The 26,000-nt window shown below is 35.0% G+C and overlaps 1 protein-coding gene across 1 annotated transcript; it reads right to left on the bottom strand.

Moving 5' to 3' along the window:
• Window positions 1-1,121: 1,121 nt before the first annotated feature.
• On the bottom strand, window positions 1,122-24,454 carry LOC114421100. Its single transcript, XM_028386894.1, has 27 exons — window positions 24,309-24,454; window positions 23,947-24,201; window positions 23,641-23,700; window positions 23,222-23,314; window positions 22,669-22,897; window positions 21,292-21,398; window positions 20,636-20,698; window positions 18,858-18,958; window positions 18,572-18,666; window positions 18,412-18,432; window positions 17,934-18,029; window positions 17,725-17,845; window positions 17,431-17,568; window positions 17,109-17,299; window positions 15,363-15,634; window positions 14,515-14,616; window positions 14,098-14,274; window positions 13,803-13,991; window positions 13,312-13,553; window positions 13,085-13,231; window positions 10,799-11,015; window positions 9,251-9,379; window positions 9,049-9,174; window positions 3,053-3,103; window positions 2,796-2,975; window positions 1,682-1,741; window positions 1,122-1,547 (listed from the first exon to the last, which is right to left on the bottom strand). The coding sequence occupies exons 1-27, from the start codon at window positions 24,312-24,314 to the stop codon at window positions 1,473-1,475; spliced, it is 3,543 nt and encodes a 1,180-aa protein (XP_028242695.1). The 5' UTR covers window positions 24,315-24,454; the 3' UTR covers window positions 1,122-1,472.
• Window positions 24,455-26,000: the final 1,546 nt, after the last annotated feature.

The following is a 26,000-nucleotide window of genomic DNA, read 5'->3' as shown; positions in this document are numbered from 1 at the left end:
TATTATCATTACTTATTCCTAAATGTTTAAGGAGGATTCAAACCCTATTATTTACTAAATGTTTACTAATAAAATAAAATAAAATTATTGTTTTTAACTGTCTGTCAGCAAGCCACTAAAGTTATCAATAATAGTGAAGGAAGATTACATATAACTATTTTTAAATATCATATTGTTAAATTTCAAATTTTAGTAGATGAAGTGATTATTTAAATATTTATACAAGTTGTTTTAAAGCTTGACTCAAATTAATGCTCATTTCATCTTGTAAATTCTCAAATTAAGTTAATAAAAGGAATTTAAAACCAGTTGTTTATAAGAGGAAAAAAGATAACCTTACAAGATTTATTTATATTAAAATAGATTAAATTATGATATATATTAATCTCTTAGAAAACTGGAGTATAATTTTAAAATAAGAGGAAAAAACATTATAATTTAAGCATTTAAGGAGTATAATTTCTCTGCTCATAATACTACATCCTAATCTTAATGAGGCTTAATTTGTAAAATTATTTAGTCTACCAATTGTCTACCCTCGACTTTTATATTGTTTCAATTTTATGACTACTTATTTTGACAACTTCACTAAATAGGTCTCTGACTATGTTGAAACACTATCCACGTTATTCACGTATGTGTTAGATTAGTGATTGTTATTATACAACCTTGAGTTTTGACACTGACGGAAGCTTATAGCATTTCGTGTGACTATATGGCATATTTTAGGGGCATTTTTTACACAATATTGTCTTATTGCATTTTGATAACTATGTTTAGTTCTCGACAAAATACTGACATTTTATTAGAAATTACATACGATCATATATTTTTCATCGCTTTGTTGTGCTTTTTCGTCGTACTTCATATTCTTATGCCCCATGATCCCTTATTGTCATCGTTTGGATGTGTTTTCTCGTCTTATTCCATATTATGCCCCATGACGTTTGCAATTAATCACATTTTGAACCAACAAAAATTAGCATGTCATAAGAGTGTTCACCGGAAAAAGAAAATTGTACAAGAAGCTAGAAGGGATATTAGGAAGACCTGGACGTCAAAACATTATCGGAATTTGTTAGTATGCAAGTATTGAATAGATTTCTCAAGACAATGATAAATGCTGACTTCAAAAACGTGAAACTTTCACTTGATATATTAAATTCCTTGTATAAAAACAAACACTCGTACACCAATAGCTGTATGTAAAATATAAATATAATAGAATGAAAGGCCTACTATGATGAATGACTAGACACTCGCAACCAATTAGCATGGTAAATGATACTTTGATAGCATACAACTAGACGAATTAGGTAGGGACCAGGATACAAGATACTTTGAAGGAGAACAGCCAGAATGGCATGCTACATGGGAACATGGAAACTTTGAATGAAAGCAACACTGGATAAAATAAAGCAAAAAAAGCCTTTTTGCAAGAATCGGAAGTTACAATAGCTTACGTACATGATTCAAGATTGACTAACATATAAAACAGGAACCAGTCCAGCCATCTTGCCATCCCTACCAGGGCGTTTCTTCTTAACCTGCATGGCAAAGTATGCTATCAACAACTGATTCTCCTATGTATGATTAAAAACATAAGGAATCCATGCAAATTCTAGTTATCTAAATCTCTACTTCAGACAAGATAAAAATAGATATCTCATCAGAGACTTACATAAAACCAGCCATCTACTTCGTACTCAATGTCGACTTCTTCTCCTGCGGTTAAACTCAACTGCCAGGAAAAACAATGAAGTTAATTATATCCGTGCTTGCATCTAGAATATCCAAGCCTACCTCTAAATAATACATCTAAAAAGTATACACAACAGGCCGAAAGGCCAAGTCCAAAGAAATATCGAATAAGCATCAACATGTGGGACCTTAAAAAGTAAATCCATCAAAGTTAAAATCAACGTTTTCAAAAACCAGAGTAGTCATTGAATGGGTAAAGGTTTATGGTTGATCAGTGTGAGTGTGCGACTTTAGTTGAATTGGTGACAATTAGATATATATTTTAATATATAGAGTAATAAGCTAAAATAAATTTAAATCGTGTAAATTTCAGACTAGCATAAACTGATCATATATATAGGCTTGAAAGAAAAAAAAAACAATAATAAAAAGGCTAAATAATAGTCATCAACACGTGGACCTAATTTCTAATGATACTAACCATTTTCTTTAAGCTTTGTGTTGTTTTTGTTTTCAAGTTAGGATGGTTTTGTTTCTCTTAAAATGTGGATTTGGGTCTAACTTAACCCCAAAAATTAATTCATTGGGTGAGAATTGTCCACCACTTATATACTCTATCTTAGCATTATCTCTAGTCAATGTGGGACTTGAATTTTTTCTAATACAACCCCTCACGTCCAACACTTTCGGACTTGGTGCATGAATAATACGATGATGACCCTTTTGATGGATCTAGAATAAGTTTTGATACCATCTTAAAATGCGGATTTGAACCTAACTCAACCCCAAAAGCTAACTCAAACCCTCACTCTACAAGCTAGCTTTTAGGGTTAAGTTAGGTCGAAACCCATATTCTAAGAGTTTCAAAAAATCTTTTTTAAATAAAAAATTAAGATAAAAAAATAAAAAAGTAAAAATTAAAAAAAAAAAGTTCAAAATGGGTTTCCAGGTACTGGTTAAACTGGTTTTGCATTGATTTTTATTCAATTTGTTGGATTGTTTAGCCCGTTGACCTAACCTATTCACAAATTTTCCAATTAAATGGCAGGTATGATGGTTTTTTCATCTATGGTTAAAATTTTAAATCAACTTACTTCATCGTCTCCTCCTGCTGTGAAGTCATAAAGTGCACTTCCATGTTGAGGATTTCCAGATGAAGCTCGCTCATCATCTTGAGACCCAAAACTGTGCAATCCATTCCCTGCAAGGGGGTTCTCAAATGACTCGTGTCTTTGCATGACAGAGGATGAGTATGACGGAGGCTCTTCTCTTATCTGAAAAGGTTTTGAGATTTAATATAAAACTAGATAAGAATAATAAAATAAAACTAAAACAGGCAGAGGGATCTTACCGGAGAACCATAACCCTCATACATAGAGCCTCGGCTTGCTGGTGCCTTATCCTGCCACGGATAATTTAGATTTCCATAAGTAATTTCAAATACAAAAGAAGTTGACAATAACAGAGTTATGACTAAAAAAAAAGTTAATCAATATGTGATGATATTGCAACATTCAAGGTAAGGAGATTAAATTAAGAGCTCATTGAAGCAAAAATATTGTTAGAATATTTACAAAATATCTTAGTGGGGAAGAATGATGCACAATAAATTAAGATAATTCAAAATCCCAGAATTCAAAATCCCTTGCATTGATCTCGCGCTTGCATCTATTTACTGCTTGTGGACTTGTTTGGTGACCCAAAGTCACTCTCCTTGCCAACAGACTTAGTTTCAATTTCATTTTTTTGGATTTCTTAAAACATTTTGCTGTTTGAAGCTTCCAAATGTTGTTTGGAGAAGGTTGGGCCTCGCTAAGTTTGATTGCTTACCACGAAATTCCCATCAGGCTAATGATCATGATCATTCCAGACATCTCCAGCATCTCTAGTCAGTCTTTGAGTTGTATTCCATGCATGTCTGATGGAGCTCACTATATTTCTTCTTTTTTCAACTTATATATAAGGGTTTGTTTGTAATAAGTTTGAAGCTTAGTAAGCTTCAGCCTAAGGTACTAGAATATTACAGAAAGATGACAATTATACTAGTCCTTAGAGACAGATAAATTGTCTAAGGCCAATTGCCTACACACGTTGATTCCATTATCTTGATGGTGGGATCCAATTCTCCATGGTTTTCACATTAAAAAAAAATACACTTCCCCTTGTATCTGTAACCTGATTTCAGAATATCTAGGGAAGTTTGTAATCTCTAATCCAGGGGCAATGTAATTGTAAGTTATGTCATAGGATATAAGGATAAGGGAAAGTTAGTTAACATAGTTAGACTACTAATAAGTTAGTTATTACATTTAGGATATTGATTAGTTAATTAAGGGGTTAGTTAGTTAGTCAGAAGGGTTTATTAGATATAAATAGGAGAAGGATAGGAGAAGGGGGATCTTAACATTTGTAGATTGAGCATTAACTCTTTGTGAAAAGAGAAATCTTTTATGAAGGGGAAACCCTTGGAGGAAAGTTTTCTCTCCTATTTTTTGTTCTTTTCTTGCTAATAAAATCCTTTCTTTTCTTTCTCAATTCAATTTTGGGTTCCTAACATTATGTTTCTAACTAACACTAATACTAAGAGTAGACCATTCAATCCCCACACTAAATTAGAATGCTAGGCATTATACATCAAACTTTCCAATAGAGAGAATGAGAGATAGAGAGGAGAGAGAGAGAGAGAGTGGGTGAGCGAGAGAAACAAAGAGCAAGTAAACGATCGATCCCGTGTCCACTTTTCAGGAAGAGAGCATGACAGCAACAGCACGGCGGACCTGGCGGAACAACGGCAGAGAGATGAAATGCGAAATTGGAGAGACGCTTCAGATATCACGTCTTTTTACTTTATGCGTTTCCCTGAAGACACTCAAGAAAAGGATCTGTGGTTTGCTTTCAAGAAATGAGGCGATGTTAGGGAGGTATTCATAGCTAAGAACAAGAACAGTAGTGGTCAGAGATATGGTTTTGTTAGATTCAAAGGTGTATCCAATGTCAAGCAACTTGAGAGATAGTTGGATAATCTAATCATAGGGGGCCTTAAACTACACGTGAATCTACCAAAACATGAAAGGGAAGACAAGAAGCATCTACGAGAAAGGGAGTTTGACAGGGCTACATCTGGTGGACGAGACAAGGGTATGAAGGTCATGGCGCAGCCCCATTGTTAATCTAACAAAGGACAACAGAAGACACTGGAAATGGAGGACATAGGCACATCAACAAAGCGAGTCAACAATAGTGAGGCTGAACAAGACAGACGAGATCGCACAAGTAAAGTGTCGTTTGCAAAAGTGGTAGCTAACGGAGGAAAACACGTATCTTGGAGGTGGCAACCAAAAATGTTCAGGAACACTTAGAAGCAGTTTGGGAATAATTAGTCTCGTTCAACAATCTCTTTGTCAATGCCTATGGAGAGTAAAGAAATTGATGGTAAAAAAGCAAGTGGATATGCTATGTCTACAGGAAATTGATGGTAAAAGAGCAAGTGGATATGCTATGTCTACAGAAAACTAAGAAGGAAAGGGAGGACAAAACTATGTGTCAAGCCTTGTGGGGGGATTCCGAGGAAAAATGGGCAACCAATCCAACAATGAACAATGCTAGAGGCATCTTGTGCGTATGGAGTGAATCATCTTTTGTGTTAGAGAACGAGGTTATTGGCAGTGAATTTATTTTACTAGAAGGTATTTGGAAAGGTGATGGCGAAAAAATTACAATTGTAAATATATATATTCCCCTTGCGATGCAGCAAATCTGAACAGAAACATGTGGGATCAAATTAAACAATTAAGAAGTGCAAGTCAAATCAAATTGTGGAGTGTAGTTGGCTATTTCAACTGTTTAAGGAGATAGTCAGAACGAGTGGGGGTTGGCCAAAGAGAGCAAGGAGGGGGGGATCATGACAGAATTTAATGACTGGATAGTGAAACTAGAAGTTGAGGATGTGCCAAGTGTAAGTCGCAAATTCAATTGGTATAGGCCAAACGAGACAGCTAAAAGCCAGCTGGATAGGATTCTTGTATTTGCTGAATGGTTCTCTAAATGGAGTGAAAGTACACAATTCATATTGGATAGGAATTACTCAAACCACTGTCCAATTCTGCTAAAATCAATCATTGCTGACTGGGGTCTGAAGCCATTCAAGACTCTAGACTGCTAGTTTCAAGATAAATCCTTTAGGAAGACAGTTCGGGATTGTTGGAGAAAGAGCTCAGTACAAGGGTGGGGAGGTTTTGTATTAAAAGAAAAATTGAAGTTGTTGAAACAGAGATTAAAAGTGTGGAATAGAGAGCAATTTGGGGATATTCAGCTTTAGCTAAAGAGGGAGAGCAAAAACTCAATGAGCTGGAAAAGAAAGGGGAGAAAGATATCTGACTGAGGAAGAAGCTGCAGGAAGAAGTTTGGGTGACAACACACTCAAAACAATCCATTATGAGGCAAAAGTCAAGAATAAAGTGGTTCAAAGAGTAGAACTGCAACTCTAGATTCTACCACATGATTGTCAATTGGAAACGGTGCAAAAACATGTTGAGAGGGATTTTTATTGGCGGGTGTGGGGTAAAGGAGCCAAACAGAGTAAGGGAGGAAGTCAAACAATCATTTATGAAAAGGTTTGAAGAATCATCATTTGAGAGATCAAGGCTGGATGGTGTAGAATTCAAGATCATTAATCAGAAGGAAAATGCAAAATTGGTGGCCAGATTTGAAGAGGATGAGGTAAGGGCAACGGTGTGGGAATGTGGAAGTTCCAAGAATCCAGGACTTTATGGACTAAATTTTAAGTTCATTAAGAAATTTTGGAATGTAATGAAAATGAATGTCTTGCGTTTCTTGGACGAGTTTCATGCAAATGGACGCTTCCGGAAAGGCAATAATGCATCCTTCTTGACTTTGATTCCAAAGGTTCGGGACCCTCAAAATTTAAACGACTACAGACCTATTTCTTTGATAGGTTGTATTTACAAGATTGTCTCAAAAATCCTAACTAGAAGACTAAAGAAAAAGAAGGTCATGACCACCATCATTGATGAACGTCAGAGCGCCTTTATAGAGGGGAGACATCTTTTGCACAGCGTGGTGGTTGCTAATAAGGCTTTTGATGAAGCAAAAATGGGGAGAAAAAGTTGTCTAGTCTTTAAAGTTGATTATGAAAAAGCATATGATTTTGTGTGCTAGGATTTTCCTCATCTATATGCTGAGGCAGATGGGGTTTTGCGAGAAATGGATGATGTGGATTGATGGTTGTTTGAAGTCTTCTTTTGTCTCGGTCTTGGTGAATGGATGTCCCATTGATGAGTTCTCTCCTCAAAGAGGACTCAAGCAAGGGGATCCACTAGCCCCCTTTTTATTTAACATTGTTGTTAAAGGTCTAATGGGCTTGATGAGGGAGACACAAAAGAAAAATTTGTTCAAAGGCTTCTTGGTAGGTAGAGATGGGGTGGAAATCAACACTCTCCAATATGTTGACAATATGGTATTTTTTGGAGAAGCGACCATGTCTAATGTGAAGGCAATCAAAGCAATGTTAAGGAGCTTTGAGTTGGTGTCGGGTTTGAAAATAAATTTCGCTACGAGCAGTTTTGGGGCATATGGGAGATCATATCATTGGGTTAGGTCCACCGCGGGATACCTTAACTGTAGACTCTTGTTACCTGGGAATCCCCATAGGGGCACACCCATAGGCGTAGTGTGATATGGGATCCGGTTATCTTGAAGTGTGAGAGAAAACTTTCAAAGTAGAAACAAAGAAACTTATCTTTTGGGGAAAGGGTGACTTTGATAAAGGCAGTCCTTAACTCAATACCTATTTTTTTCATTTCCTTTTTCAGGGTACCTAAGAAGGTGGTGGATAGGTTGGTGCGGCTACAACAATCGATTTTTTGGGGTGATGGAGAGGGGCAGAGGAAGTTGGCGTGGGTGAAGTGGGACACAATTGTCTCCCTAAGGAGAAAGGTGGTCTAGGGGTGCGGGGTCTTGCATCTTTTTACAGAGCATTACTCGGTAAATGGCGTTGGAACTTAGATGGACAAAGGTTTTGGAGTCGAAGTATGGGGCATGGAGAAACTTAGATGAAACGAGGAGGAACCACAAGGAGTTGATATGGTGGCGGGACTTGTGTTTTGTGCGTGGTTTAGAGGAGGAAGGTGGTGGTTCAATGAAGGTGTGAAGTGAAAAATAGGATGTGGGTCGCGAATAAAATTTTGGGAAGATAGTTGGAGGGAGGAGGGGCTGTCTTTGATGGAAAAGTACCAGAGACTTTATTGTATATCTCAACAGCAACATCACACTATTCAGCAGATGGGTGTGGGGGTGGGGGAATCGTGGGAATCAAATTTTGAGTGGCGGAGAATGATGTTGGAAGGGGAGATGGAACTAGCAGCTAGCTTTATGGAGGATATTGAGGAGTTGAGGATTCAGCCTAACCAACAAGACAGATGGATTTGGAAGGGGGATGTGAGTGGGCTGTACTCAGTGGGAAGTGGATATCATTTGCTTAATGAAGTGGTGCGGATGAGAACGAAGATGGGGCATTCACATTCATCTGGAAAATGAAAATTCCAAGCAAGGTTGCACACTTTGTTTGGAGGTTGGTGAGGGATAGACTGCCAACAAGAGCAAAACCTAAGGAGAAGGAATGTGCAGCTAGATGATTACTACTGCCAGTTTTGTTCGAGTCATGAGGAGGAGTTCCCACACTTTTTTTGGCTGCTGAAGAATAATGCCTTTATGGTGGGAGAGCCTTGCATGGACAGAAGTTGTAATAGCCATTTAAGGTGTTGCATGGAGGGGTATCAGCACTGATGGCAGAATCTTTGACAAGCATGGGAGCCCACATGGCTAGTGGATACCAAAGAGTGGCTGGGATTCAACTCAGCATCAACCATTTGAAAAGTGTTGTGCTTGGTGACTTGCTCTCTGCTGAAGCTACCCCTTTAAACGTTGGCAGGTCCATTCAGGTTTTCAATTTCGTTCTTTCATCCTTTCTTCAATTTATTCTACACTCATCACATTAAAACGAAGAAACCTATATTATTAACATGTCTTGGTCCTAACTTTTCCAGTTTTAAATTTTTTAGTATAGATGATATTTGGTTATTAGAATAATCTTTTTGTTTGGTGAGGTGTAAATTTGGAGATAAATTCAGTGGGGGATCTTGCCCAAAGATTTTGAGGGGCCAAATAATTAAATAAATATACTTAAAATGCTTTGCATTATATCAGTCCTCTCATGGCTTGAAAAAGTATGCGTAAAATATCAAATATAAAAGGTTCAGAAATAGCATCAAATTAGAAGCATGGTGCATGTTGCAAAATAAATTGATTCTTAATCATAATATTTGGTACCGTAGTTTGTGGTCGGGAACTAAACAGCGAAGGGTAGCTCATTCCTCCAAAGTGGGATGATATCGAAGTTTCAACTGATCCTGTTGAATCTGGAGATGATGATCCCAATGACTTTGCATCATCTTCCTGTTATTGCAAGGAATGGATTTAAGTGATACAAACCATAAAGTTTAATACCCAATGCATCTGGCTTAATCCTTACCTCTAGCTCAGAAGATTCTAGAAGTGTTTTTGCCCACATATCATCATAGCTAACTGAAGGCCTAGAGATCATATTCTCTTCATCAACTTCTGGGGCGTCTGTTCCAGCACCTGCCAGAAATTCATTTACCTAAATCCAAAGAGAGAGAGAAAAAAACATTTTCAATTTAAAGTCAACTTAGTTTCAAATCACAAGGAATATTAACTTTAAATTTTCCACAGACACATAGACATATTGCTAACCTCCATACATTCATGTGAAAGTTAGCATATTCCACATTTTGATGTGGACTATAAATCCACTATTTTCTGATAAAAAAATTGAACAAAATGGGTAAAATGTCTTTCTGAATTCTTAATGCTTAGGCTTTTTTAATCACTTACATAACAATCTCTTATTATTTTTCTCACCCACCCCAGTGTTCCAAAATATGAATTCTGTTACATGACTTGTATCACAAAAGCACAAATTTTCAACCACAATTTGTATCTCTTATATCACCAAATATAAATGCTGGTTGCCTGGTTGATAGTCACCACTCAACAACTTGCAGTTCACTAGTCTGGAATGCCTCTTTACAAATAAGAAATTGAATAGTCTAGTAATAGAAGAGTTTCTAATTTTCAAATGTAAATATCAGTGGTAGTAATTTTTCTTAGGCAGCACATGGGAACATGAACGTAAGGAAAGTGTTGTTGAAATAACTGAAAATATTTAAATATTTAAATTTTAAAAAGTAAAAAGACAATATTGTCCATTATATTAAGTTGTTTTAACAAGAATAGATGTGAGTTTTTAGTCCAAAACAAAATGCAAAGCATGTTAATCTCCACATGAAGGTGAGGAGGTTAGCAATGTGTGTTAAAAGACATGATCAATTCACAGCAGGTTCAAACTAGACAAGATGACACCCTTAAAAACATTTTACAATGTTAAATTTTCTCAAACCAACCATACTATTAAAAGTTTTCATGAAGTAGATTAAGTATACAAAATTTCATATAATTTAAAAACTTATTGATACTTCAATGCACCACTTTATTTGAATGTATACCATGTTATTTAAAATATAACTACTCTTAACTATTAAATTACATATCTACGAATGTTTAAATTATCTAAAGTTTGATAAGCATAATCACCAAATGATAACATCATCCAATGGTTAGATTGTTAAAATTTAATATTTGCAAAAGTTATTTTTGTTTCCACTCTTCTAAAATAAAGGCTTCACAAACTCAGATAAACTAATAATTTTGTTTTATACTTATGATTAAGTTGTTTTATCTATTTCTAGTTTAAAATGATTACATTGAACTCTATAAGTTATCTATATGATATATTTGAAATAATTTTTGGTTGTCATTGAATCTTACTAATCGATACAAATTATGATTCACAATTCAAAAATTGGCTTGGCAATTCACAATTTGATAACCTAATTTATATATACACACTACCGCATAAGCATCAGTAAAATATTTTCTAATCAAATTAAAGAGAAGGAAAGAAAAATAGATAAAAGGCAATACATTAACTAACTTATACCCTATTCATTGCTGGTGCATTGTTTCCCCATAAGCCATCATCACCAAGGTTTGCTGCCCAAGCATTTACTAGGTCATCATCAAGTGTATCAGGCTCAGCAGGTGGTGGTTGGGATTCATAGACAAGATCAGATATACCAGTGGCAACAGCTGGATCACTCAAACCAGTAGATGAACTAATATTGTGGCGTGTACGATAGATGTCAATGAGTTTGGCACTATCAAAAATTCACAGGAAAATCATATTTACAGAATAACACCAATAACATAACCACAACAAATAAACGTTTCGTTGTTTAATATGAAAGGGAACTATATAGATGTGTCATCAATACTACCAATGCTATGGAAAATGGGATTTCTGGTATGTGCTACTCCTCAAAACCAAAAATAGGGTTCTCCTTCACTTTTACCCCTCCTTTTAACAAAATATTTATTGCTTAAAATATAACAATGACAAATATTAAAATAAATATTTGACAGGGTAACATGTTTTATATCAAAAAATAACCCAATTCAAATAAGATGGTAAATTTTGAAATTTTAAAGTTACTAAATAAATACATGGAAAATTGAAAATAATTTCCAAATAAGTACAAGGTCTTTCTGTATAAAAGCATATATTTTTAACTGAGATTGATTGCTCTTTTCTAGTTCAGTTAACCAAGTGTCACCAACACACCACACGGTTGTCAATGTCAACTAGGAAATCAAATAGTAAACTATGTCAAGAATTGAATCAAGAGGTGAATCATAAGATTAACAACTCAAAAATCAAAATACTTCAAATTTTATGTTCTTAACGATTAATGGTAACCTAATCAATTGTTAAATGTTAAAAACACAAATATAAGACAAGGAATGTTTAATAACTATGATATTTAATATACATAGAAAGTACTAAAATGCATATTGAAAAGACAATCTAATCTAACTATATAAAAAGCAAACTGTAATAAAAAAAAGAAATTGTTTGAAGAGAAGTTACAAAGAAGTTGAAGCACAAGGTATCTATAAAACAAAAATGGATAAAAGAAAGAAAAAGAATAATCTAGGCTTAAAAAATAGACCTTTCTTCATACACATCGAAGAGACATGAAAAATTGTCTCACATAATAAATCCAAGATACATCTCTATAGGAATCAGCACTTTTAGGGGCAAGCAAATACACCAAAGATAAACATACATTGCCCATCTCCACAAAATATTCCCCACATGGACTCAATGAAAAGCTCCCAAACCAATCAAGGGAAATTGTTTTAAACTGAGGTCACCCAAAACCACACCAAAAAAAAAATGCCTATCCTGAATGGAAAAAAGAATTGAGATTTGGGGAGGCTGCACAAATGACACTCATTTGTGATAATCAGGCAACCTTGTATTCATGAGAAAACCAAAGACGTTGAAATAGATTGTCATTTCATTACAGAGAAGATTTTATCTAGAGATTCAAATGATTATTAGAACTTGGAAGATGTTCTCACCAAGATTCAGAGGAATTAGAAACCCATAAAGATCAAATTTACTTTTGAAACATGCCAAAGCTAATGACTATGCTAGAAATACAATATGGAGGCGTTTGGTATAAGGAATATTTTTAGTTTCCTAGGAATCTTAAGTTGGGAATGTTTGTTTTTCATGTTTGGTTTGTTTATTAAAAAATAACATTCCAGGAAACAATGTCTCCCAAGAATTTTTTTGGCTACGTTTCCCACAAAAATATTCCCATTGGAAGAGATGAGAATCTAACTTTCCCGAGTTAAAAAGCAAGTCTTAATGCAGTAAAAGTATCATGTTACTCCTATTAAATCATTTAATGTGGTAGATGATTAAAGTTAGTGGTAAAGATACTATGTTACTCTTTTACTCTCGGGAAACTTGTATGAGAATATGTATGACCAACCAAACAAGTTTAGTCATTCTTAAGAATCATAATTCCCAGGATTTATGAGTCTCAAGAATGATGATTCCATGGCATGAAAAATTTTCCTTGTACCACACAGCCAAGGTCTTCATTTTTACAAATGCCTGATGAAATTAAGGACAAAATTCTATAAAAAAATAAAAATTAGAATCACAAAAAATGTGAACACTCAAAAACCAAAACAAAGTTCCTCGTCCCATTTTGAAAAGTTATCCTTCCGAACCCACATTCCTGTATGCAGAAGAGCTTACAAGTCTAGTAGTCCTCTTTAGATACAACATGAGTAATATGCAAAATTACCTCATGTAACCCAAACCCACATTCTAAGAGCTCAAATACAGAATTCAATTCAATATCAATACCTTATTGGGCCCAAAGGTAGATACTTTGTTCTTGGAACATAACAAAACAATGAAACAAGATCTAGCAGCCTTTCATGGGTTTCATATAGTTTCTTCAGTTCATCATCAGTCCATTCTTTCTTAGCATTGTCATGATTGCGTATTTCCCTATTCATAAGCAGTTCGTGAGCATTAGTAATCAAGATCATCAAATTTGAAAAAGCACAAAATTAGGATCTGGCTCTCACTTGATCAAATCATCTTGTGCTCTATACATCTCATCCAGAACCTTTATCATAGGACTTAATAAAACTCCAAGGCCTGTACCACTTGCTCCTTGATCTTCTCCATTACTAAGATGCATATCAGAGAACTGTGACTGAATACCACCTTGCGCCAAAGTGTGCAGAAACTCATAAATCTGTAACCTGAAAGGTTCCCCAGATCTAATTGCCATTGTTGTAAGAGCTTGAGCAGCAATAATTCGAATCTGCATGTTCATTTAACAGAGAATATTTAAGTTAACATGTGGTAAAACTATGCACTAATACTTATACCCAGAGACTGAATCAGACCAAAACTTTGTGAAGGCCAACTAACACTATCGAATACTAATAAAGCATTTTTTGTTCTCATAGTGTAGTGTAATACAATTTAAAAAAATCATTTCAAATTTTGAGATAGGGGTAATAAACAACTAAACAAGTAAAGGGAAACCACTCAAATGGGTAACATATACCTCCCAGCTGCCATTGAATGCGCACCTCTGGAGCCTTGTCAAGGCACCAGCTAGAGTAGGATTACGAGAACTAGCAGCAGCAACCATTTTATCAGCATCTAACATCATCAATGCAGTACCAGGCGGGGTAGCAGATTCCCAAGCATATTCAGAAGCAGCATAATTTGCATTTTCCCCAAGAAACCATACCTAAAAGCACAAGTTGTCAGAAAAAAAGAAACTTAATTCAACATTTTTATTGGGTCGCAGAAGCCAAAGAATGAGTAAGGTCTTCTGAATAAATAGTAATGCTTACAGCAGCTTGAACTAGTCTTTGTAATGCAAGAGCAGACTTTGGGTCAGACGCAGACACCCTGTCCACTGAAGTAAGACCAAGCATTGACCCTGGCTGTGGAGGTGGTAGATCAAGAACAATTGTGACTGCTTCTAAAGCTTTATGTTTTCCATCAGGACCAGCTCCAACAAGACAAGTCTGAAAACAGACTATTCATTTAGTCAATCATTCTTAAGTCAAAATCATCAAGGAAACTCAAAATTGATCAAATGAACTGGGTATCTGTGTGCATGCATCTAGTATGTAATGTGGATATGTTGCTTCGGAAGTTGAGGTTTGTATTTGTCTCTACTTATCATTATTAGACCCCTCTGTTATAAACAGATGTGTACCAAACACATCAATTTAAAAAAAAAAATACTGTCAAGGTAAACTGACCTTCCAGAGCAGTTGTAACACATCAGCATCAACCTTTCCTGGAACTTTGGTAGCAAATATTCTTGCAATTTCAAGAAGAGTAACAGCCATATCTGGAGAAGCCTTCAAAGCAAAATTGAAATAACTATTAAGCAAACTCAGGTTTTCCATTATGCATGAATACAAAAGCACATTTACCCATTGCATGCACCAAGATATACAAAGTTTATAAGGAAGACTGGTATTTATGTCTCTTCAGCAAAACACATTTTTAAAAATCTCACTGACATTCAAGCTCATACCCCCTCATTTATAGTATCCATGGCTTTTATCCTTACTCAGTGCATGGGCAAAAAATGCACACAGGCACAACAATATTTGAACATAATTAAACAAATGATAACTACAATATACTAACAAGGAGTTAAAAGAAAAGGAGTGTTGGATATAAAAACCATTTGTGATTCTTTCACCTAACAACTTAAGCTTTTAGGAGAGTTGGTATTTGACATGATATTAAAGCCTCCATGACAAAGTGATCAACAGTTCAACCCTTGCTACCCCATTCTTTTAAAGTGAAGTTGAAATACTGGAAAAAGTAATGCATTGTCCATGCTTCAAGTTCAAAAGGATCTCACATGAAAGGGGTCATGCAAGGTATAAAACCCCATCCATAAGCCTTCACTTAACAGATTAAAATTTAAATAGGGTTGGTCTTTTTAAAGGCAGCAAATCAATCTATATTATTGGCAAAAATATTGCTAAAATTCAACCATATTGATTGCTCATTGCCTCATCCTTCAGGTAATGCTTTATTGAACAAATCCAAGTATGTTTAACACTGATATACCAAGATAAAGTCCATTTACCTTAAAACGAGCATGCAAAGTGAGTAGTACATCATTCAATAGTGCTGCTGGCCAAGCTGGATCAGAAAGTTCCGATGCAATAATAAATTCTAGTTCATCAAATGAGTCAAATGGACCTTGCATCCAGATTAATGCCTTGATCACCATGGCTCGTACATAAACACATTCACAGGCAACTGTTGTCCGTACCACTTCCATTAATGAAGCCAACATACCCGCGACGGTATCTCTGCCAGCAGTTAAATTAGATACTGAAGAAGTTCTTCGAATGCCTACATCAAAGTATCAATTAAGTATATAATAAGATAATAGTTCAACATGTCGAGCTATCACTGAGACTCAATCTGAACTTGTGTATTAGATTGGTTTTAGGATAACTAGGCCTATGCAACTATGGTGTGGTAATCAAATACATTTATATTGTATCTAACTTTACATGAAACACGCATAGAAGTGGATTTTCTTTGTCAAAAACTTCACAAGGATTCATTTTGACTATGAGTGGACGGAGAACTAACAGACATCTTTATAAAAGTCTTTTAAGATTAACCTCTATGATCCAGCATATAAAAGGACTGTTACAAAAGAATCATGTATATGTTAAAAAGTATTAAACATAGGTTGCAACTACGTTTGTACTAAACCTAGCTTACCAGTACAAATCAGACAAGCAGCCTAATCAAGCAAATCCACAGTACAAGCATATATACCAATCTCTATGTCTTTCTTTCTACAAAAGTAATCAGAACCCACGACTATAAGCGTCATTGGAAATCTCCAAATACAATCTGAAAATATTGGAAAAAATCCAAGTCTCACATCGGCTGGAGATAGTGCCAAGACAAAGTATATAGGTGGGGGACAACCCTCACCCTATGAGCCAACTTTTGGGGTTGAGTTCGACCCTAACCCACATTCTAAGATGGTATCAAAGTCCATCCTAGATCCATTAAATGGGCCACCAACCATATTATTCATGTCAATAAGATTGATAGGCAGATTATTTGTCATTATTTGTGCAGATTTATTGGCCCTTTAAATCAGCATATCTTGTATGATTGTATAGCTGTAATTGTGTAATTATATCCTTAATTACTTAGCCCAGCTGTAGGTTACCATATATAGTTTTTTAGCAAACTTCAAGGCTAGAAATCAAATTGTATCATATTATTTAAATGGGAATTCTCCAGAGGAAAGGACACAGTTTTCATCCTAATTTTCTCCAAGTTTAACATGGTATCGGAGCCTATAGCTCATCTTAGTTCTTGCCTATTCTAGTAGGCTCACCTATATTGGCAGACATATGTGGAGGGGGGGTATTAGGAAGTCCCGCATCGCTTGTCTCAGTTCTTGGGGTGCAGCTTATATATCTGTTGAGTAACTTCACTTAGTACCAATTGGTTTTAAGTTTAACATGGTATCAGAGCCCAAAAGTGTTAGGCGTGAGGGGGTGTATTACGAAAAACCAAAGTCCCACATCGGTTAGAGACAGTGCCAAGATAAAGTATATAAGTGGGAGACAACTCACACCCTATGAGCTAGTTTATGGGGTTCAGTTAGGATCAAACTCACATTTTAAGAGAAAAGAATAGCTTAACCAAAGGAACAACCGAACAACAAAAGAAACCGGAAGGGAAGATCATGAAGATAAAGAGACCTAGGAAAAATATTATGATTGTCAAGGATCAATTTTCCTAAAAATATTATGGCAAGCATGCACCATTAAACACATAAAGTAAGCATTACTTTCGGGATGTGTGCTTTCATCTGAATCATTATAATCAGTAGCCTCAGCAAATGTATTGACATGTGCTCCTTCTTCAACATCTTGTATGCCCAAAGCAAAGGCAGCAGCCCGACTTTTCCCCATCTCCTGTACAACTCTAGCTGCTGCATGAAGCACAGGTCTAGAAAAGCTACGGAAAGAACTCTCTAACCTGAAGAGCAGTAAATAATAGACAATGTGCATTATGATTAGACAATTTATACTTCACCCGAGTCAATGACTTAATAATTCAACAAGACAAAATAGACATGCAAGCAGAAATACACAAATGAGTTTTTGAACCTTCTCATTACAAGTTTAATAAGCAGTTGAGGACGTTTGTTCTTCTGTTTATCTTTAGAACTTTCCTTTGATGATGCATCTGGTAACTTAAGAATTTCCCTGGTCAAACGATACCACCCAGCTGCACGCTCCTCAGTCCTAGAATGTGTAAACATGATAAGATTACATCCAAATCAATCACAAGACAGAATGTTAACAAAGTAACTTTCAAGAAATTTATATAACCTAGACAATCAAAGTTAAAAATATGATTAGGAGGGTATAGAGACTAATATTATAAGACATAAACCGCACCTCTCAGTGTTATCATATTTTCCTAGTACACACAAAATTGCCTCAAAACAGACTCTTTCACTAGGATCCAATAGAAGTTGATAGAGCACTGAATTGAACTGAGATCTAATATCTGATCTCTCTGTACATGCACGCAAAACAGAAATTTAATCATAGCAAATTTTGTAAGGATCAATTTTCATTAAACACAAGCTTTTTAATACACCAACCATCTAAAGCTCTAGCCCTTGATATTGTACAACATAACTTCGCTAGAGAAACTCTAGCGAGTACATCGTGCAAATGGAGAACATCTTGTAAAGCCCCTGCACATAGACCAAATAACCATCACCAAACTATATAATTATGGTGGAAGTGTGGAACAACATAAAGATGGCAAGTTATTAAAATCCAAAAAGCCTTATATCTTAGCAGAAAAACTCAGAAATTAGTTAAGCAAAAATGTTCCACATATATTTTGATTCTATGGTTTATTAAATACCAGAAGTGGAGTTCCTCTCCAAGCACAGTACACACTCAAATTATGAGACAGATGTTAAGTAATTTAAGTGTTTTCACATATTTTACAGACTGAAAACTGGTTCTTGGTCATTAAATACTGTTTTTTTACTGAATAAAAATATGTCATATTCAAACAAACACAAAGAAACGAAGGAAGCAAAGACGGTGAAGGTCCAATAAGCATACCTCCAGGCTGCACATGCTTTCCTGCATAAGAATGTCCAGGAAGCATTAGATTTAGGGAATTTTGGAGAAATTTGTTTCCAACACTATATTAGGAAAGAATATGCAATGAAACACTAGAACACCATTTTAATACAAAATTTATTAAGATGTACACTGTTACCTAAGGCCATTGCAACAGCATAAGGATCCCTTGTAGCTATCTCAGAAACAATTTCCAGTGCATGCCTCACAGCAACTGGATCAGCAAATGAAATCCTGCAGTCAACTCTAGTTTTGAGATTTGAGAACTATAGACCAGAGACAAGGGAAGAATGCAAAAGCTAATAATAAATTATACAAAGTTAATGCCAGCTCCAAAATAAACAAAAAGCAAGAAGTAAAAAGTTGCTCAAAGAGAGGCCATGAACTATTTGTTCCTCTAAGTTTTGGTTCACAGAGTAACTTACCCTTGTACAGCATAATGCAGAAATGCTGGATTTCCAGGATCCAGAGGGAGTCTTCTCAGAGCACTTAAGGCAGCATATTGTAGATTGCTTCGGATGATAGACTATATGATCAAGCATATAACATGTCAGAGATGTAACATAATATCATTCAAGTGTCTTCACCTACTAACTTAAACACTAGGGCTTGTGGCACAGTGAATTATCCATGGTTCTTAGCCCAACAGGCTCTTGCATGAGTGGGTATGTTAGAGATGTATTTATAAAACCATTCATGTGTTTTCACCTAAAAGCTAGGAAGCAGACACTTAAAACGGCAGTGGTGTTTTATCATATCTAAGTTGAACACTTGTTTATGTCAACACTTCTAATTGAATTTACAATTTTTTCTTCCAATTTTTTTTAAAAAAATTTATACCAATACAGATAGGAAAATTGTAATAATTAGATAAATGATACTACCTCCGTCCTAAATATAAGACTCTTTTTTTAAATTTGTTTGTCCCTTTTTATAAAACTTTTTTCAAGTTGTCTTTTTTACCAAAATACCCTTAACTACTTTACAATAAATGTTATGAATTAAAGAGATAAATGCATTCTCTCTCTTATAAGGATTGGAGAAGAAGACTAGGACACATTAATTAATTAGGTATAAAGTAATTAAGTGGAAAGAGAGAGATGATGAGTCTGGATATTTCTAAGGGTAATTTTGGAAAAAAAATAATATAAATTGCAAACAAACTTAATGTTACTAACTAAATTAACCAACTTTCTTAAAGGGTGTCAATTAGTTAAAAGAATCTTATATTTAGGGATAGAGGTATAGCATTTTATTATGTCTAAAATGACTCCCTAACATTTAAAATGTTGATTCTCTCTTTCGATTTAAGATTTGTTTTATATTAACTTTATACTAAATTTATGTGTTGTATTATAGTTATGACATGGCTGTAATTTTTAAAATTTGGCATATCCCCATATTAACTTGGTGCTTCAGACGTATCAGTACCAGCAATCATGAATTCTGGGGCAACTGTATTTCCTCCTTTTAGCAAGGTTCTTTTCAGTTACAGATTTCAGACTCAAGGAAATCCATCTGAATATTTGACAAAGAAAATCCCCAATAGAATTAGCAAGAAACTACAAGAGAGCTAAACACCTATTCTGCAAAATGTTTAACTGTAAGAATCCTTTGTCAAAAGTTCTAGCATTATGGTCTGATTAAAAGAGAAGGTATTCAAAGACACAGATCTATGCTACACAAGAGAGTCCCTGAAGATAATCATCCCAGTGTTATACCTCTATTTTTATCCTTTTTCTCATACTGCAGGACCATTGATAGCTCTCGAATTTAATCTTGCAAGGAGTTGTCATTCGGATTTTGGAAAGTCTCTTTTCTTAGATCTTTTTCCACCTTGATTGGCTTTCTACTACAGCATCTACTTTTTGAGGATTTACACATATTTAGGAACCTTTATGTAGGTAAGCATCAATATATTTATTGTAACATGCAATATAAAGACTAATACAATGTCAAGATCAGTTGCTTTCTTCTAGTAAAAGAATGTTATATTATCAGGAAGAATGAGAGGTGTCAAACAGTTGTTTTAATAGCTTGCTCTCACCATATTTTTATAAGCCTAGAATTGTGCATTGCTTTGAATGGTAAGAGGAAACAGTTCCATCATAGGATATCAAAAAAGATTCACTCAAGTTAAAAATTAAAAAAAAAATGCATATATCATGATAAAAGAAAAAATAGTACAAAGCAATGATCTTACGTCTTTATCGCCACCTTTAGCCCCAAATATGCCTTTCTTTCGCTTTTGCTCAGCATCACCAACCTAAAAATCATTAATGGCAGAAAAGGTGAAGAAAGCTCAAGTACCATGATTTCAAAACTCTTTTGGATACAGAAAGAACTTTTCTTACAGAGAAACAAAGAAAAGGAGAATAACTCCAAATAAAGTTTTAAAAAAATTAAAGAAAAAAAACTAGATTGAAAAGGAGTAAATACAAAATGAAAACAAAATAATGAAGCTCTTCAATCCCTTTGTATGTCAGACAATGGAACTCTTTGGAAGAAACCATGCATTAAACACCATTAAAGAGTCAATGAAATTTATTTTTTTTCAAATGGTCATAGGGACAAATATTTTCAAGGAGTTGATACATGGAATTCAATTCAGCCAAAGACACCAAACAACAGCATATACAGTGAACTTCCACACAATGTTGCCCTCTTTTTCTAACCAAAGACTGAAATCTTAACTAAAAGAAAAAATCCAAACTCAGAGGGCATACCCAAGATTGACAATGCACATCAACATATCCAAACAACTTATTCTGAATAAAGGTGGCTACAAGAATAATTTAAAATAAATGGGTAAAAGTCAACATCCTATATAAATAATGAAGATAATGGGAAAGCACAAACCTTCTCTAGTATGCCAAATACAATTTCAAACAATCTGGACAAAACATCAGAGTTGGATGAAGGAGCATATGTAAGTGCCTTCAAGGATTGCAATCTCCGAGCATGAACTTCAAAACATAAGTTGAATAGGAATCAAGACATAATCTTGATATGAAAAATGAAGACATACTTCAATAACTAAAACTTGTGCATTGTTTTAATGAGATAACCAATTTAATTTTCAAACTCGACAAACTCACGTTTACCAAAACAAAAAAATCCATTCCATCTGGATAATTCTGATGTCAAAATTTCAAGAGATTATATTAACTCTGGATGTCATGTATCACTGTACTCTATTACTACAATTTAAAGACAACATTGCCACAATGACATCTAGATTGAGACTCAAAATCCAAAATACTGATTGCAGATGCACCCATTATAATACAACTAAGAAAGCTTCAGTAGAAGTTCTTCTAGTCAAACCAAAGAAATGCAAGAAGTATCCTGATCAAGAATAACTATAATTTCAAATTATTTTCATGCAGGCAAAATTATTTGTTCATCTATCCAAATAAATAATAAATAAAAAGTTAATGCAAATTATTTATCCCCATCACAGCGTCACTATAAAATTTACATAACAGAAAACCTAAATTTAGACTCCATTTCTTTCCTCCTTTCTGTTGTGAACCGAATATTTCATTTCTCTGAATTTTCCTTCCTATAATGTACCAATCTCATATTATGTGTAGAATCTCAATAAACAATTTATATGAAACTAAACACATCTTTGAATGCAGTGATTTCCTGTCTACCTTATGTAAAGGACACTAGACAAGCCAGAACAAATGTATTTTTTTTGCTAGCTATGGTATTGGTACAAAGTTATCCCTGCTGGAAGTAGTGACTAATTTTCATCGGGGACCGTGACCGCACTCAAGGTGGGTATTCCCCTCCCAACACGATTTATTCCATACCCAAGGGCCAACCAGGATTCAAACTTGGAACCACCTGATTATGGGACACAAGTCGCTACCACTTGTACCAACTGTTGTTGGTCAAAACAAATGTCTTTGCCATGTCAACAAACAGCTTAAAATCTAATATATATGCCAAAGCTTATTGGTCCAAAATTCTTAACATCTTCAGGTAAATCTATTTACAAAATTACTGCAATGAACAAGGAGTGGATGGGAACTCAACTCATTCACTCCACATGAGTTCTAAGGATTTTACATAAAATAAAATTTAAATTAACAGCCCAAAAGAACTACAGCTCTTTATCAACTCAAGGTAAAACATATAAGCCCATGCACAATTGCAAATGTAAGTATGCAACCTTATGCTTAAAATGATTAAAACCATCCAAACTAAAAGTGAGTAAACACTCACATTCAGTTTCAGCATTTGTGGCTGCTGCAGTAAGCTGCTCTACTATTCGTGGCACAACATCAGCTCGAGTAACACCTCCAACTGCATCAATATCAGCCAGAGCATCCCAGTTAGGGGTGGGTATCCCACCACCTGTGCTCAAACCTTGGGGACCAGTGTCAGACAAAATTCTGGCAAGGTAGTAATAGACGTATCGGAGAACACTTCTATCTTCACACTGTTGATTAAGCTACAGAACAGAGACAGAGATACAAGATTTTGACAACAGATTAAGCAAGGGTAAACACATTCCATAAAGAAATATCAGTATGACACATTATTGCACTATTACATGAATTCAGCATCATGGTCGTCCATTAAAAAAATGCCACTAGTTTGCGATAGGCATACAAAGTAACACCTAAAGTTTTAATCTAACAACACAAACTACATTGAAGACGAAAACAACTTCTAAGAAAGCATTCAAGTTCAAGGGAATTGGGACATAGTAGATAAGGGAAGATCAGAAACAACTTATAAGCAAGCATTCAAGTTCAAATGAGTTGGAGCATACCATGAGAAGAGAGGGAGCCAATGAAGGGTCCACGGAATTATACACTGCAAGCTTTGGAAACACATGATGCACTAATTGCCGTTGAGAACTTTTCTGAAACCATGTTACCATCAAAAACAAAAACATAAGAAAATAGACCAACCACGAAAGCACATTACTGGATCTTGTGTGGATAAACTTCTCTGCAAGCACTTAGAAGAAGATAAGAAGGAAAAATGAAATAATAGTATCCAAAGTTAAAATCAACTTATGCATTCCTCTCATCTAACTTCTCTAAAAGTTGAAATGCATAAGTTGATTTAGCTTATTGGAGAAGCTCAATTCCTTTTACTATATTATTTACTTCTCCTACATAAGTGTTTATAGAGAAGTTAAGTTTATCCAAACAGGGATCTCGCGGAGAAAGTGGCGACACTCACCTGATCAGAAGTGGCAGCTAGCTCGTGAATACTTCTAGCGAGTTGTGAATAGGAAACTGGCTGCAGAAGCAAACAAGCACGAAGATCAAACGCACAGAATTATGCACTATGATACTATCAACACTAATAAGAAGAGTCTTGTATGAGAGGTATCGTATCAACTAAACTCCAGTCGATAATAACACGAAACTTTCAACTATATGCTAAAGCGATATAGTTACACTCAAAACTAACTGATCCACGACTCCAACAAATTAATCATGAAGCAACGCAGGTTCTTGCGCATAAGAGATGAAATTACGGTACCTTTTTCTTTTGCCTTTGCGGCATGATATTGGTCCTAACTGGATGCAAAGCAGCTTTGGCAGCAGAAATGGTATCGTTCTGGATCTGCATCAGCGCGGCTCTCTTCGATTTCTTCTCCGCAGGAGGCTTACCTAACGCCGAGGGCAGAGATGCCGGTGGCGTCGGCGCCGAAGATGCGGACGCAGTCGACGACGACGACGGCGCCGGAGTAGGATCCGCGGTTATCAGATCCATGAGCGTCGTTCCTGACGAGTCCTAACCAAAATCAAAGTTAAGAAGGTGAAGGTTGGAGTTCGAATTCCGAAGGAATGTAATGAGTGCGAAGAAGAAGAAGAAGAACTAAGTGCGTTGTAAGGAATTACAGTCATTTTTGTTGTGGTGTGATCGAAGGATCCCCTTTCGCTATCTTCTCTATTGTATGCGCTACGCTAATTCGTCACCGGGGGTGTGGCCAACCGTGAGAATGGACGAGTTCCGCCATCGTTTTTATTCGCCTTTTTTAAAAATTCTAGTTACCCTTAGGACATTTTCTTTTTCGGTTTTTAATATTAATTAGTTAACATGTCTTTTGTTAAAAACACATAAAAAATAAAAAGAAGTGAATAATAGTCAATTTTATCAATTTGATAACTAATTATCATGTTGTTCTACACTTGACATGTTGAGTCCCATGGAAAATTATAAAATATGTTATTATAAAATTAACATATTGAATTACAAAAATAATTTAAAAGGTTGACATATGCATAAGGTATCTTGCATTTTCATGAGTAAGAACAATATATTTAATGGGAGAATCCTTGTCCGATCTTTATCCTATATAGATTTTTCTTGGGTGAGCGACAATAACGTATCGTGAACAACAGCAAGTAATAAAATGCTTCTATCACTTAAAATGCTTTTATTATTTTTAGACTCGTCTTACATTTGAGAGGCTATCACTAATTTTTCAAACACACATGATATGCATTTGTCATGGATTGGATTTCAAGTTTAATTTTCATTATGACTTTCACATACTCGTATATCATAAAATCCCAAAGATAAACCGTTGAACAAAATCAACATTAATAGCAAGACAAATAATTTATCCCAGCATTAAAACGACATATATTTACCCATAAGAGGTGTTGAGCCATGTGATAACAAGGCAAACCCAATTTTGACATCTATATCTAGAATACCAGCATTACTATAACATGCATGCATTTAACATATGTTGTCATACAGTGGGATTAATATTGACTTTAGTATCATGGTATTTTTTTTGTAAGTACATTCACTGTAATATCTCAATTGTGCTAAAACTTTGACCGGGTCCTAAGAAGTTTAGACGAGTCAACAATCAATTTCAGACTTACTTTAAATTCAATATCAAACACATTTCAAACATAATTGTAGCATTACTTGTTTGAATTCGTCAATTAGATTCTCACCTAACATGGCTAATAACAGAAGCCAAGAAATCCAAGTTGATGTCACACCTAATGATTAGGTGCATGATGTCACTTTGTCTAGTTAAAACAACGATAACAATCAAAATAGGCTTGAAAAACACAAACGCACTTCACTTATACTATAACAAATCAATGATGACGTGGGGACAATAAGATTGTAGATCCAATAAATGAAGCATCATGTTACCTTTAGAAATAAATTAAGAAGTTGCCCAAAGTTCATAAGACAAAATAACTAGCCCAAAAAATGATTTAGAACAACGAGTTTGAAATGAACAATATGATAGACATTTCCCAAGACTTTGAGAGACAATGTCCCCATATGATTTTTGCTTTTACTCTTAAGTCAATCCATAACTAAGAGGATATTGCAATTGTCTTTGTGAGACAATTTTGTACCAAACATAAAATTCATAAGGACTCAAACATACTTGTTAAGGTGATTTAATTATTTGTGTATTTTGAAAAAATTTCTACAAATATTCTATAGATAGATTAGTTGATTTCCTAATGAATCTAAAAATATTCAACTTCACATGATAGTATGTCAATTAGGAAAGGACCGTCGGTTGCCTTATTCCTAACCAAGGCAAAAAT

The sequence above is a fragment of the Glycine soja genome, chromosome 8, assembly GCF_004193775.1.
Source record: "Glycine soja cultivar W05 chromosome 8, ASM419377v2, whole genome shotgun sequence".
Classification (NCBI taxonomy): domain Eukaryota; kingdom Viridiplantae; phylum Streptophyta; class Magnoliopsida; order Fabales; family Fabaceae; genus Glycine; species Glycine soja.
Note: the sequence above shows the minus strand (reverse complement) of the source record. Positions and strands in the feature narration are given on the sequence as shown.